This window comes from Budorcas taxicolor, chromosome 7 (genome assembly GCF_023091745.1).
Source record: "Budorcas taxicolor isolate Tak-1 chromosome 7, Takin1.1, whole genome shotgun sequence".
In the NCBI taxonomy this organism is placed as follows: domain Eukaryota; kingdom Metazoa; phylum Chordata; class Mammalia; order Artiodactyla; family Bovidae; genus Budorcas; species Budorcas taxicolor.
In genome coordinates, this window is record NC_068916.1 from 50,012,440 (window position 1) to 50,024,523 (window position 12,084).

General features: G+C 45.1%; 1 protein-coding gene across 5 annotated transcripts in view; it reads right to left on the reverse strand.

Moving 5' to 3' along the window:
- The window catches only part of SIL1 (SIL1 nucleotide exchange factor), a 250,181-nt gene that overhangs the window by 171,164 nt on the left and 66,933 nt on the right, over positions 1 to 12,084 (reverse strand). For all 5 annotated transcript variants that reach the window (XM_052642451.1, XM_052642452.1, XM_052642450.1 and 2 more), the window contains exon 3: positions 8,291 to 8,435. In XM_052642451.1, coding sequence (XP_052498411.1) covers positions 8,291 to 8,435 — 145 coding nt within the window. The remainder of the gene's footprint in view (positions 1 to 8,290; positions 8,436 to 12,084) is intronic.

A 12,084-nucleotide genomic window follows, 5' to 3' on the forward strand; every position in this document is an offset into this window, starting at 1 on the left:
ATAAATGATGTTCTCAAGGAAATCTCCTGAAGACTTGAAAAGTTTCAAAGCAGGGGAGGAAGGCACTGTGCAGGAGGTAGCGCCAAAGATAAGCTCTGTTGAACACGCCATCCTCAAATGCTGCTGGAGACAGCGACTTGTGTTCAAGAGAGAAGACACATTATCAAGACACCACACAGAAACCACACAGTTTCCTCTACCCAGCCCTTGCTCGACATTCCAGCACTGCTCTTGAGCCAGGGGGAAAGATCATGCAACAGAGGTCCCCTGCTATAGCCCTCCCTCAGGCCATTAGCTCCTGGTGACAGCCAGAAGTCCCAACTGCCTCACTCTCGTGAGCCAGAGGAGCTGAGGTGTGAACTACCCTTAACCAGTACTCCTACAGAGAATGATCTCTGTTCGTCTCCAAGGCAAACCATTTAATATCACAGTTATTCAAGTCTATGCCCCAACCAGTAATGCTGAAGAAGCTGAAGTTGAACGGTTTTATGAAGACCTACAAGACCTTTTAGAACTAACACCCAAAAAAGATGTCCTTTTCATTACAGGGGACTGGAATGCAAAAGTAGGAAGTCAAAAAACACCTGGAGTAACAGGCAAATTTGGCCTTGGAATGTGGAATGAAGCAGGGCAAAGACTAATAGAGTTTTGCCAAGAAAATGCACTGGTCATAGCAAACACCCTCTTCCAACAACACAGGAGAAGACTCTACACGTGGACATCACCAGATGGTCAACACCGAAATCAGACTGATTATATTCTTTGCAGCCAAAGATGGAGAAGCTCTATACAGTCAACAAAAACAATACCAGGAGCTGACTGTGGCTCAGATCATGAACTCCTTATTACCAGATTCAGACTTAAATTGAAGAAAGTAGGGAAAACCGCTAGACCATTCAGGTATGACCTAAATCAAATCCCTTATGATTATTCAGTGGAAGTGAGAAATAGATTTAAGGGCCTAGATCTGATAGACAGAGTGCCTGATGAACTATGGACAGAGGTTCGTGACACTGTACAGGAGACAGGGATCAAGACCATCCCCATGGAAAAGAAATGCAAAAAAGCAAAATGGCTGTCTGGGGAGGCCTTACAAATAGCTGTGAAGAGAAGAGAGGTGAAAAGTAAAGGAGAAAAGGAAAGATATAGGCATCTGAATACAGAGTTCCAGAGAATAGCAAGAAGAGATAAGAAAGCCTTCTTCAGTGATCAATGCAAAGAAATAGAGGAAAACAACAGATTGGGAAAGACTAGAGATCTCTTCAACAAAATTAGAGATACCAAGGGAACATTTCATGCAAAGATGGGCTTGATAAAGGACAGAAATGGTATGGACCTAACAGAAGCAGAAGATATTAAGAAGAGGGGGCAAGAATACAAGGAAGAACTGTACAAAAAAGATCTTCACGACCCAGATAGTCATGATGATGTGATCACTAATCTAGAGCCAGACATCTTGGAATGTGAAGTCAAGTGGGCCTTAGAAAGCATCACTACAAACAAAGCTAGTGGAGGTGATGGAATTCCAGTTGAGCTCTTTCAAATCCTGAAAGATGATGCTGTGAAAGTGCTGCACTCAATATGCCAGCAAATTTGGAAAACTCAGCAGTGGCCACAGGACTGGAAAAGGTCAGTTTTCATTCCAATTCCAAAGAAAGGCAATGCCAAAGAATGCTCAAACTACCGCACAATTGCACTCATCTCACATGCTAGTAAAGTAATGCTCAAAATTCTCCAAGCCAGGCTTCAGCAATACGTGAACAGTGAACTTCGTGATGTTCAAGCTGGTTTTAGAAAAGGCAGAGGAACCAGAGATCAAATTGCCAACATCCACTGCATCATAGAAAAAGCAAGAGAGTTCCAGAAAAACATCTATTTCTGCTTTATTGACTATGCCAAAGCCTTTGACTGTGTGCATCACAAGAAACTGTGGAAAATTCTGAAAGAAATGGGAATACCAGACCACCTCACCTGCCTCTTGAGAAATCTGTATGCAGGTCAGGAAGCAACAGTTAGAACTGGACATGGAACAACAGACTGATTCCAAATAGGAAAAGGAGTGCGTCAAGGCTGTATATTGTCACCCTACTTATTTAACTTATATGCAGAGTACATCATGAGAAACACTGGACTGAAAGAAACACAAGCTGGAATCTAGATTGCCGGGAGAAATATCAATCACCTCAGATATGCAGATGACACCACCCTTATGGCAGAAAGTGAAGAGGAGCTAAAAAGCCTCTTGATGAAAGTGAAAGAGGAGAGCGAAAAATTTGGCCTAAAGCTCAACATTCAGAAAACGAAGATCATGGCATCTGGTCCCATCACTTCATGGGAAATAGACGGGGAAATAGTGGAAACAGTGTCAGACTTTATATTTTGGGGCTCCAGAATCACTGCAGATGGTGATTGCAGCCATGAAATTAAAAGACACTTACTCCTTGGAAGAAAAGTTATGACCAACCTAGATAGCATATTCAAAAGCAGAGACATTACTTTGCCAACTAAGGTCTGTCTAGTCAAGACTATGGTTTTTCCTGCGGTCACGTATGGATGTGAGAGTTGGACTGTGAAGAAGGCTAAGCGCCGAAGAATTGATGCTTTTGAACTGTGGTGTTGGAGAAGACTCTTGAGAGTCCCTTGGACTGCAAGGAGATCCAACCAGTCCATTCACAAGGAGATCAGCCCTGGGTGTTCTTTGGAAGGACTGATGCTAAAGCTGAAACTCCAGTACTTTGGCCACCTCATGCGAAGAGTTGACTCATTGGAAAAAACTCTGATACTGGGAGGGATGGGGGGCAGGAGGAGAAGGGGATGACCGAGGATGAGATGGCTGGATGGCATCACAGACTCGATGGACGTGAGTCTGAGTGAACTCCAGGAGATGGTGATGAACAGGGAGGCCTGGCGTGCTGCGATTCATGGGGTCGCAAAGAGTCGGACACGACTGAGTGACTGAACTGAACTGAATACTCCTATTCTCACCCACTGCTCATGGACCTCGAGGTGTGTGCGTGCCTATGTATGAATGACAGGGCACACAGGTCATACTCTTGTGGACCATCCTGGGGAATGAAATAACCCATAAAGAAGATCCTCCTGACTAGGGGAGAAAGGGAGGGTTACCCATTTCCCAATCACAGAGCTGGACAAGTGGCAGAAGGCACCAGAGCTTTCTTTGCCCTCAGTCCTACCTCAATCATAGCCTGTGGTATTTTAAAAAACAAAATCTTGTCTTTATCCCTGGTTCCTGAAATGACTCTGTTGAGGGAGCGGGGGTAGAAGTAGGTAATACCAAGATGGTGGCAGATCACCAGAAGGATGAAGGCTTGATTAGACAGTAGGAACTTTTAGCCCCACCTCCAGGGAGGGAAGTAGGGCTGGAGATTGAGTTCAATCTCCAATGGCCAATGACTCTGGCCGCCTAAATCAATCACACCTAATAACAAAAACTCCATAAAAGCCCCTGGAGGGCTTTCGACAGCTTCTGACTGGTGAACCTCAAAGTACTGAGAAGGCAGTGTGCCCAGAGAGGGCAGGAAAGCTCTACACCTTAGCGACCATACCTTCTATGCATCTCATACACCTGGCTACACTGAGTTGTATCCTTTATAATAAACCAGTAAACATGAGTAAATTGTTTTCCTGAGTTCTGTGAGCTGTTCTAGTAAACTTGAGGAGGGAATTCTGGGAATCTCCAATTTACAGCTAATCAGTCACAAGGCCAATAGTCTGGGACTCGTGACTAGCATCTCCATTAGAGGCAGTGGGACTGAGTCCTTTAACTGGGATCTGACACTAACTCCAGCTAGATAGTGTCTAAATTGAATTACTGGATATGCAGTTGGGATCCAAGGACTGGAAGATCTCATGGCCTCTTCTAAGCTGCAAGGAGCAGAAGACCTCAGAGAGATAATCCCACCATCACCTAAACCAGAGTCAGTTGCTCCTTCAGAAAGATGTCCAGGGCCTGCAGAAAATCAGACTCCTCCCTTAAATGCCTGCAAGAGAGTAGCTGGTCTACCATAAATGAGGTTTTTAAAATTCAATTCCCCCCTATCGCTCATGCAGATCTGAAATGATCTGACCAGATGGCTGGTGCTCTGTAATTCTTGGATTGCTCTCATCAGTTGTTGGTGATTTAGACTTTTTTTTATACCCCCTCGCATGAATGTGTTCCTGCACAGGCTTCCTGCATGATCCCATCAAGTGGCTGTTTGTACTAATGACAATATTTTAGAGGCTCTCACACAGCATTTCAGATCCTGGAAGTCACCTCAGGTCAATAAGAAGCCCCAGGTCTAAGCTTCCATGGGTCCACATGGGACTAACACACAGCACTGGGTAACAGGCAGAACAAGAGAGGACTTTGCTCAGCCAGCCTCATCGCCTCCACTTTTCCTTCAGGTCCCAAGGAAAGGAAGGCAGCAGCAAAGGTATATTTTTAAAATGGCAACTATAGCCATTTATTGAATATTTCCTACGTGCCAGGCCCTGTGTGAAACATTCTACATATGTTAATCTTGTTTCAGTCTCACACCATCTCTGTGAAGTAGGTATTTTCATCCCTGTTTTCAGATGAGGAAACCAAGATTCAGAGATTCTCATCAACCTGACAAGGCCACAGAGCTCAAAAAGAGAACTGAAAGTGGGTTTTGAGGTTTAGCATCATAAAATTTGACTCAAAGCTCCACCAAAATCTCAGGGATAGAGAGAAGGCCCTGGCCTGGCCTCCCCGCACCCTCCTTTGTGCCCTCATTGAGCACCAGGCACTTTTTCCAGGACACTCAAAACATTGCAATGCCTTTTTCTCTCTGTATCCTCTATGAGACTATAAACTGCTGGAAGGCAGGGGTCATGTCTCATTTGTTACCCAGAAAGACAGTATGGTACAGTGCTAGAGGTTAGGCTTATAGCCAAACAAAGCTAGATCTGAATTCTGTCTCTATCACTTGGTCATTTGGCTAAGTCAGTTCTCTTGAGACTCAATTTTGTCTATAAAAATGAGGGTAGGTATAGCACCTACCCTCAAAAGATGCTGGCACAGGGAATGCTCAGTAAATGTGAGCTAATATCTGTCTCTGGCTACTAGTACAGTGCTTGGCACAAAGTAGGATCGCAGAAAATGCCCAAGGAGCAGAAGGCCCACCATATCTGGCTGTGACCAGTTTTCTCTAATAACAAGTACACAGGCACAAAGCCTGAGGTTCATGGGTACTCAGCCTTAGGACAAATTTCTGAGTTCCTTGCCCAGTACCCACAGGACCTGCCAGCAAACAGCTTTCCTCTGCTTGCTTGTGAACAGCTGATGCTGAATCCACACTCAAATGCTTGCTGTGCCTCCGTAAGGTATGACAGATCCCAAAATAAACCGAGAGAGAGAGAGAGACAGGAAAATCACTTCCAGGAACAAGTAACTCACAGCAAGGATGCTGACAGTAATAACAAGGCACGGAGACTTCAGGGGAGTGACCTGCAGCTGCTCAGGGAAGGGTGGCTAGGGCCCAATTCCCACCTGGCCTGGTAGGAAGGTTCATGAAGTTACAGGTTGGTCCCCTGATATTCCAGGCTACAGCAGGCAGGATATCTGCCTTCAAATGAGCCCAGACCGTGTAGCTCAGTAACTCCTCCTTGGAGACCTGAGGACAACACAGATGAGGTCCTACCTTCAGAGACCTAAGGAGACAGAAGGTACTGAACTGAAGTCAATAACTGTCAACATAAACTAGCCATTTTGCCATTCTCTTAGAAGTCCCCCCAAAGATATTCCACCATCTTCCTATGCCATGTCCTAGCTCTTATGCAAGAAATGCTGTGCTAGCCCGTTCTGCTCCCTTACCAAAAATTATCCCTGGAAGGAAAGAACATTCCATGACCATGGAAGTCTTTCCCTGTCACCATAAGTTCCCTTCCCCATCTAAAGCCAGAGAGGACAGGAAGGTTACACCCTCATGCATATGCACTGGCATCCAATTTCACAATTAAGTTTAAGGGGTGGTGCAAACAGAAAATTTACCATTTAAAATCATAACTGCTATGTACCAGGTTATGTCTTCATGTTAGAAATCCTCAGAATAGACTCTGCAGGAGGCGGGCAGGACATTTCTCCCACATCACCAACTGGGGAACTGAGGGACTCAGAGACTTGCCCAAGATTCCCGAAGTAGTAAACCCAGGATTTGAATCCAGGACTGGCTCAGTCTGAAGTCTGTGCTCTTTACCACTATTAATAAATTATACTACCTCCTCATTTATCTACTCATTCCAGGACTAGTTAAATCCCTTTTAACCATTCAGTAGCTGTGATGGAAGTTCCCAGGTAGCGTTTAGAATATGGTGGATTAAATATACTGATTAAAGGCAAATGCCAGCTATCCATAAAGACCCCTGAGATGTCAATCTCCTACCAACAAACATACATATAAAAACCTTCTCGATGTACACACAGAACATCTTGCAGAGAGTCTTGTCTGCCTCGACAGTACTTCTCAATCGTCACACATCAAACCCTGAGGCCAAAACAAATCTCTCACCTTCCCTCCTCCCCTCACTGGTCCTGCTCTGGGGGGTGAGTGTAGGTGAAATGGAAACATTTTTGGAATATGGGGCAAGCACAACTGGAACTAGACTTGCTTTGCCCTCAGAGCTGTGGGACCTGAGTGTCTGTGCTCAAATACAATTCACAAGCCTTTGGAGTGGCTTTAAGGAAACTTGGGGCAGAACAATTTATAAGGAGCCTTAAGAAACTAGAAGGCAGAGGATGATGTCAATGGGGCAACAAGTTAGATGTAAAAATTAGTACTCTAACTCTCCAAGAGACGCTTACAGCACTCAGCCTGCCCTTGTCACATCGGTGCTAGCCCTCCCTCCCCAAAGATATAAAGAGAGGTTCTTTTGCTCAACCATTATCAGCAACCCCACTGCCCAGAGGCTGGGCAAGGGCCCTAGGTCAGAACTTTCAGGCTTGATCTGCATCGTGGACTGAGGCCTTAAAGAGTACCACAGGAAAAGAGGGTAGGGGTAGGGACACTGACTTCCATGTGCTCCAGGCACCTGCCTGGTCAAAAGTGGTATAAGCACTTTTAATCACGTAAAATCAATGAATATAACACACATCCTCCACTTTCCACACCCTGAGAGTCCCTCTTGTTTTAGTCCTCAGAGACCAGGGGGTTCAGTTCTCAGGGAAGGTGGAGAAAAGCAGCCAGAATTTGCTGAGCCCAGTACTTCTGTCCCTAAAATCTCCCTCTATCCAGCACTATTAGCACCTACTTGGTTTCCCTGGTGGTTCATCACTTTTCTGTGGCAGTAACTACGTGCACTCAAGCCCAGCAGGGGCAATATTGCTATCAGAAAGTTGGCTGGCTGGCAGCGCAAATGCTGCCCCTGCCCAGCACAGCAGCAATGTAGCAGTGAGAACATGGTGATGAATATAGGCAAGGAGCTGATGAAACTATGCTCTGGCAGCTGCCAGGGCTTGTCATCCCACTGCAACAGTGCAGAACACAAATAGCCTATCCCTGAGAACAGGCCCAGTCGGGCTCCAGCCAAGGACAAGTGGGAGGAAGGTGAGCCCAGGCTGGGGTCAATGACATTGGACAAGTTAGCTGAATGACATAGGTCAAGTCACCTACTTTCTCTGAGCCTCAATGTTTTCATCTGAAAATAAAGACAATAATAGCTCCTATTATTGTGAAGGCTGAACAAGCTTATGCACATGAAGCACCCAGTACAGTATCTGAATACGGTAAACACCACAACTGCTGGCTTATTTCATTATTATTTTAATCCCTGGGCCCAGGGCCATAAAAGGATTCGAAAGTTGTCCCTTCTGAGGATGCTCCATTCAAAAAGCAGGCCAGGATCAGCCCCTGTTTCTTAGCACATGCTCCTTTAACAATAGAAAACTCCTACCCTGCACCGGTGCTCAGGACTCTCCCATGAACAATATTTCAGCAGCACTGAGCCGAGCAACAGAGCCCAAAATAGCATTTGCAGAGTGAGGCACATGTCACTGCCTCTCCTGCGCTTCAGAAGTGCAAGGAAAGTTTTCAATCACTTGCTCAGAAAGCTCGGCCACCCACCACCTCCCTGCCTTCCAGGGCACTCAGACGCGGCAATCTCTGTTCTGCAGGAACGTGGAGGTTCCTGAGTCCTACAGCAGCAGCCACCACGACTCCCCTCCGAGGAAGCCAGAGAGGGGTGCTCCTTCAAAACAGCCCTATGGAGGCAGAGGACATGCACATTTTGAATTTCAAGTGTTTCCTTGAGACAGGGCTGGGCTTGGTACCTGGATGAAGTGCCTGCCACTCATGGGTTGGGTGAAACACCTCCAGAATCTCGGGTTCCAGCTCCTCCTCTGCTATGGTTTCCTTTCTCTCTGTTTCTTTGGTGCTGCTCTTCTCTCTCTTCTCTGGGTTGGTCAGTGCAAATTCCTGCAGTAAAAGGAAAATAGGCCATGAACCACCACAGCTGGGTAGCAAGCAAGCAGAAAGAAAATGGCCTGGGGGAGTACACTCTCCTCCTTGCATTTCCTGCCCTCCCTAGCCATGTTTGGACTTTTCACAAGATTAGTCTCAGAACCAGTACAACTGAGGTGATATGATTAAATTAACACAGCATGTGTTGTGTGTATATGCACTGTTTAAAAAGTCCAGAAGGTTCCACACTATTGTGAGGGGTTTAAGGGAACATACTGGGGAGAGGGGTCAACAAAATGAGACAATAGGAGACTAACTTTCTACTTGTTAAGCTCCTATACTGTTTGATATTTAAAATTCCTATTACTCTTATAATTAAAAACTAAAGATATTTATAAAAGAAAAAGCATACAACTGAATAGAACATTAAGCCCTCAAACGGTCAACTCAGATGTACAAAAGCTGGTAGCTAAAGCCCAATTAATTCCTAAGCCACCCAGCAGGGCAGAGTAAGGGCCTGGGTACCTTAATTCCCCAGGGTACCTATGGGGCATACATGACCTCTTGGAACATTCCAGTCCATGGAGGAAGGGGTGCAAGTGGGAATGCACAAGTCCAGCTGAGCTAAAGGAGGAAGATGCCCAGGTTGGAAACCTCTTCCTAAAACCTGTTTCCTTCCACCCCAGGGAGAGTATGAAGGATTAATGAGATGGTGTCTGTTGAGCACTTTGAGCTCAGGAGAGAAAGATGTAATATAAATACAAAGTATTATTCATTTTATTCCTTCCCAGCCTCCCATCCTTCCTGTCCCATTTTTAAATCTGTTTGTGTATAAAAAAGCAATAAGGCCTCAGGAAACTGGAACCAGAGGGTTCCAGAGCTCTGAGAAATTACATCTGGGAGGGCAAAGAAGAACCCACATTAGCACACTGGAAGATTATTTCAGCACTCCCACCTCCCAATTCTCCCCCTAAGAGTATTTTTCATGGATTCCTTCTATGAACCCAAACTTGTGCTAGGTACTTTATGTAGACCTCATTTTGGTCTCCCAAACAACTTTAATCCAACATGGGATTAAACAATGTAGGTAACAATGCCATCTTTTTCAAGCAGTGTCCCAGGTCCAGACAGGAACCTCCCTGGGTCCCTTAGGTCCTGATCTTTAACTAGCTGACAGAGGAAAGATTAAGGGACTAAGGTGTTGATGATGACAATGTAAAGCCCTCCAAGGATTTTTACATTTTACCAAGAAATAAAAACATGAGATTCAGATGGAAGAAGTTCAGATCTTCTTAAGGACCAATAAGGAAAATTATCTTGGACAAGATCAGTTCAGTTCAGTCACTCAGTTGTGTCTGACTCTTTACAAGCCCGTGAACCGCAGCACGCCAGGCCTCCCTGTCCATCACCAACTCTCGGAGTTTACCCAAACCCATGTCCATTGAGTCGATGATGCCATCCAACCGATCTCATCCTCTGTTGTCCCCTTCTCCTTCTGCCCTCAATCTTTCCCAGCATCAGGGTCTTTTCAAATGAGTCAGCTTGGACAAGAAGAGGTCCTTAAATCATGTTACAAGTAACGAGACGCACAGATGATAGAATCATGGTTTAAAACTGAAGCTCTGCTTCAGGTAACCCAAAGTTCCATTCCAAGTTGCTTTTGACTGCAGGAAAAGTTACTTAACTTTAAAGCTTCAGTTTCTACATTTGTAAAGAGGAAATAACATCTCACTCATATGTTAGAAGAAGTATTATCCTGTAAATCACTAGCCCTGGCTACATAGTAGCCATTACACCTATTACTCATAAAGGGAGTAGGGGCCAAGTCAGATGAGTCTGTGCTGTGACATCCAGCATGGACTACACAAAATGGCTTCACTCAGGCAGGTCAGGTTTGGGTTGTGGTTACCTGTGCAGCCTGGTCCCTCAAACTCCTCCTATCCTTTCAACATGAAGTCCGCACAAATCTGAGCTCAAAAGAAAAACTAGCAACAGAAGAGTAGGTGTGTGTGAGACTAATGAGAAGGCAGACTGGCAGGACGTTCCCTACATTCTGAGAGCATGGGCACCACACTTCCAACAGCTGAGTTTCCTGAGGGCAGGCACTGTGTCAATCTTTTTCACCACTGTATATAACCCTTGCCCAGCCCGAGGCTTAGTTTGTAATCACACAACAAAGGAATGAAAGAAGCGCTTCCTCCTACAGGCAGGTGTATCTCTGGAGACAAGTGAGTCCAAAGAGTTCACTGACAGCCAGGAACTAGCCCCAAACTCCAGAACAAAGACCACCTTGTCCACTAAGTACCTGGAGCCTATATACTCCAGGGCCCAGCCATGCTGGTCAGTCTCTGCCAAAAGGGCCGTACACTCGACTGCAGGGCTAGAAGACCATTAATAATATTTACCTCTGAAGTATGTGGATTAAATGCCTCCAGAAGCCAGGCAGGGACGGATGTAAACGTGCTGTGTGCCCAGTGTAAAAACAACTAGGAGTAGTGGAACTGTGAAAACTGGAGTCCTCCTGCCTTGACCAAGAAACATAGGTGTTACTCAGTTGTCACTGTCATGAAGGCATTCAACTTGGTGAGAAACAGAAATCCATATTTTTCTCTGATATTTCTTACTTTTAGAACACAAGGAGAGTCAAACTAAACATCTCTAAGCTTTACATTACAACTCTTGCTTTAGTTTATGTATTAGCCAGGTTAGCTCCCAGTAGGTATAACTGTAATCAACTAACCAAATCCTCAACATCAAGAGAAGCAAAAAGAAAAGAGGCAAGGGTAATGGTGATGATGAAAATATGACCCTTCAAAATCCAGGCAAGGCTAGTGTTCATTTCAATGAGTAGAGGCTAAGAAAGCCCTTTTCCCTAGATCTTTAATGAGACTAACCGAGTAGGTTCAAGAAGCAGGATTACAACAAGATATGAACCACTGAGATACATACCTGAAGCCTCGGGAAAGCCCCTTTTTCCAACAATCCCATCACTGCTCAAAATATTTTTTTAAGTTTCCTCTTGGTATTATCTTTGAACCATATTTTAAGCTACACACACACTCTCTCTCTCACAATCTGCCATTATTTTACAGTTCACCTGTTTTTAGTAGAGGTGACAGAAATTTGGTGCTCGTATGTCTGATCAACTAACTCTGTTCACCAAATCTGGCTCTGAGTGACTTCAGCAAGCACTGAGGGAGGCTTGGTCACACGAACATACTACAGGCTAGACAGTCACTTTGAAGGTAGAATTCTAGAAAAGGTTTTCAGGAAAAGCAGCATCATGGAGATGGGTTTGTAAGGAAAACAGCAGCTACCATTTATGAAGCCCCTACCCATAGGCCCAGCACTGGTCTAAGTGCCTTCCATGCCGCACAACTCGTCCAAATTTCACCTATGAAACACACACTTTTAATCCCATTTTACACACACAGGACCTGTGCAAAACCACACTGCTAAGAGAAGAGCAGAGATTTAAGTCCAGGATTGCCTGAATCCTGACTCACTTCTATGTTTCTGTTCTTAGTCAAGTGTTCTATTGGTTGTGCCTTGGATGCTAAGGGAAGTAAGCAGTGGGGGAATGAGATCACCCCAGCACATTTACCAGCACAGCCCCTGCCCTTTAATGGACAAGGTGAGAAATACAGTCGCAGAGAAAGGGATG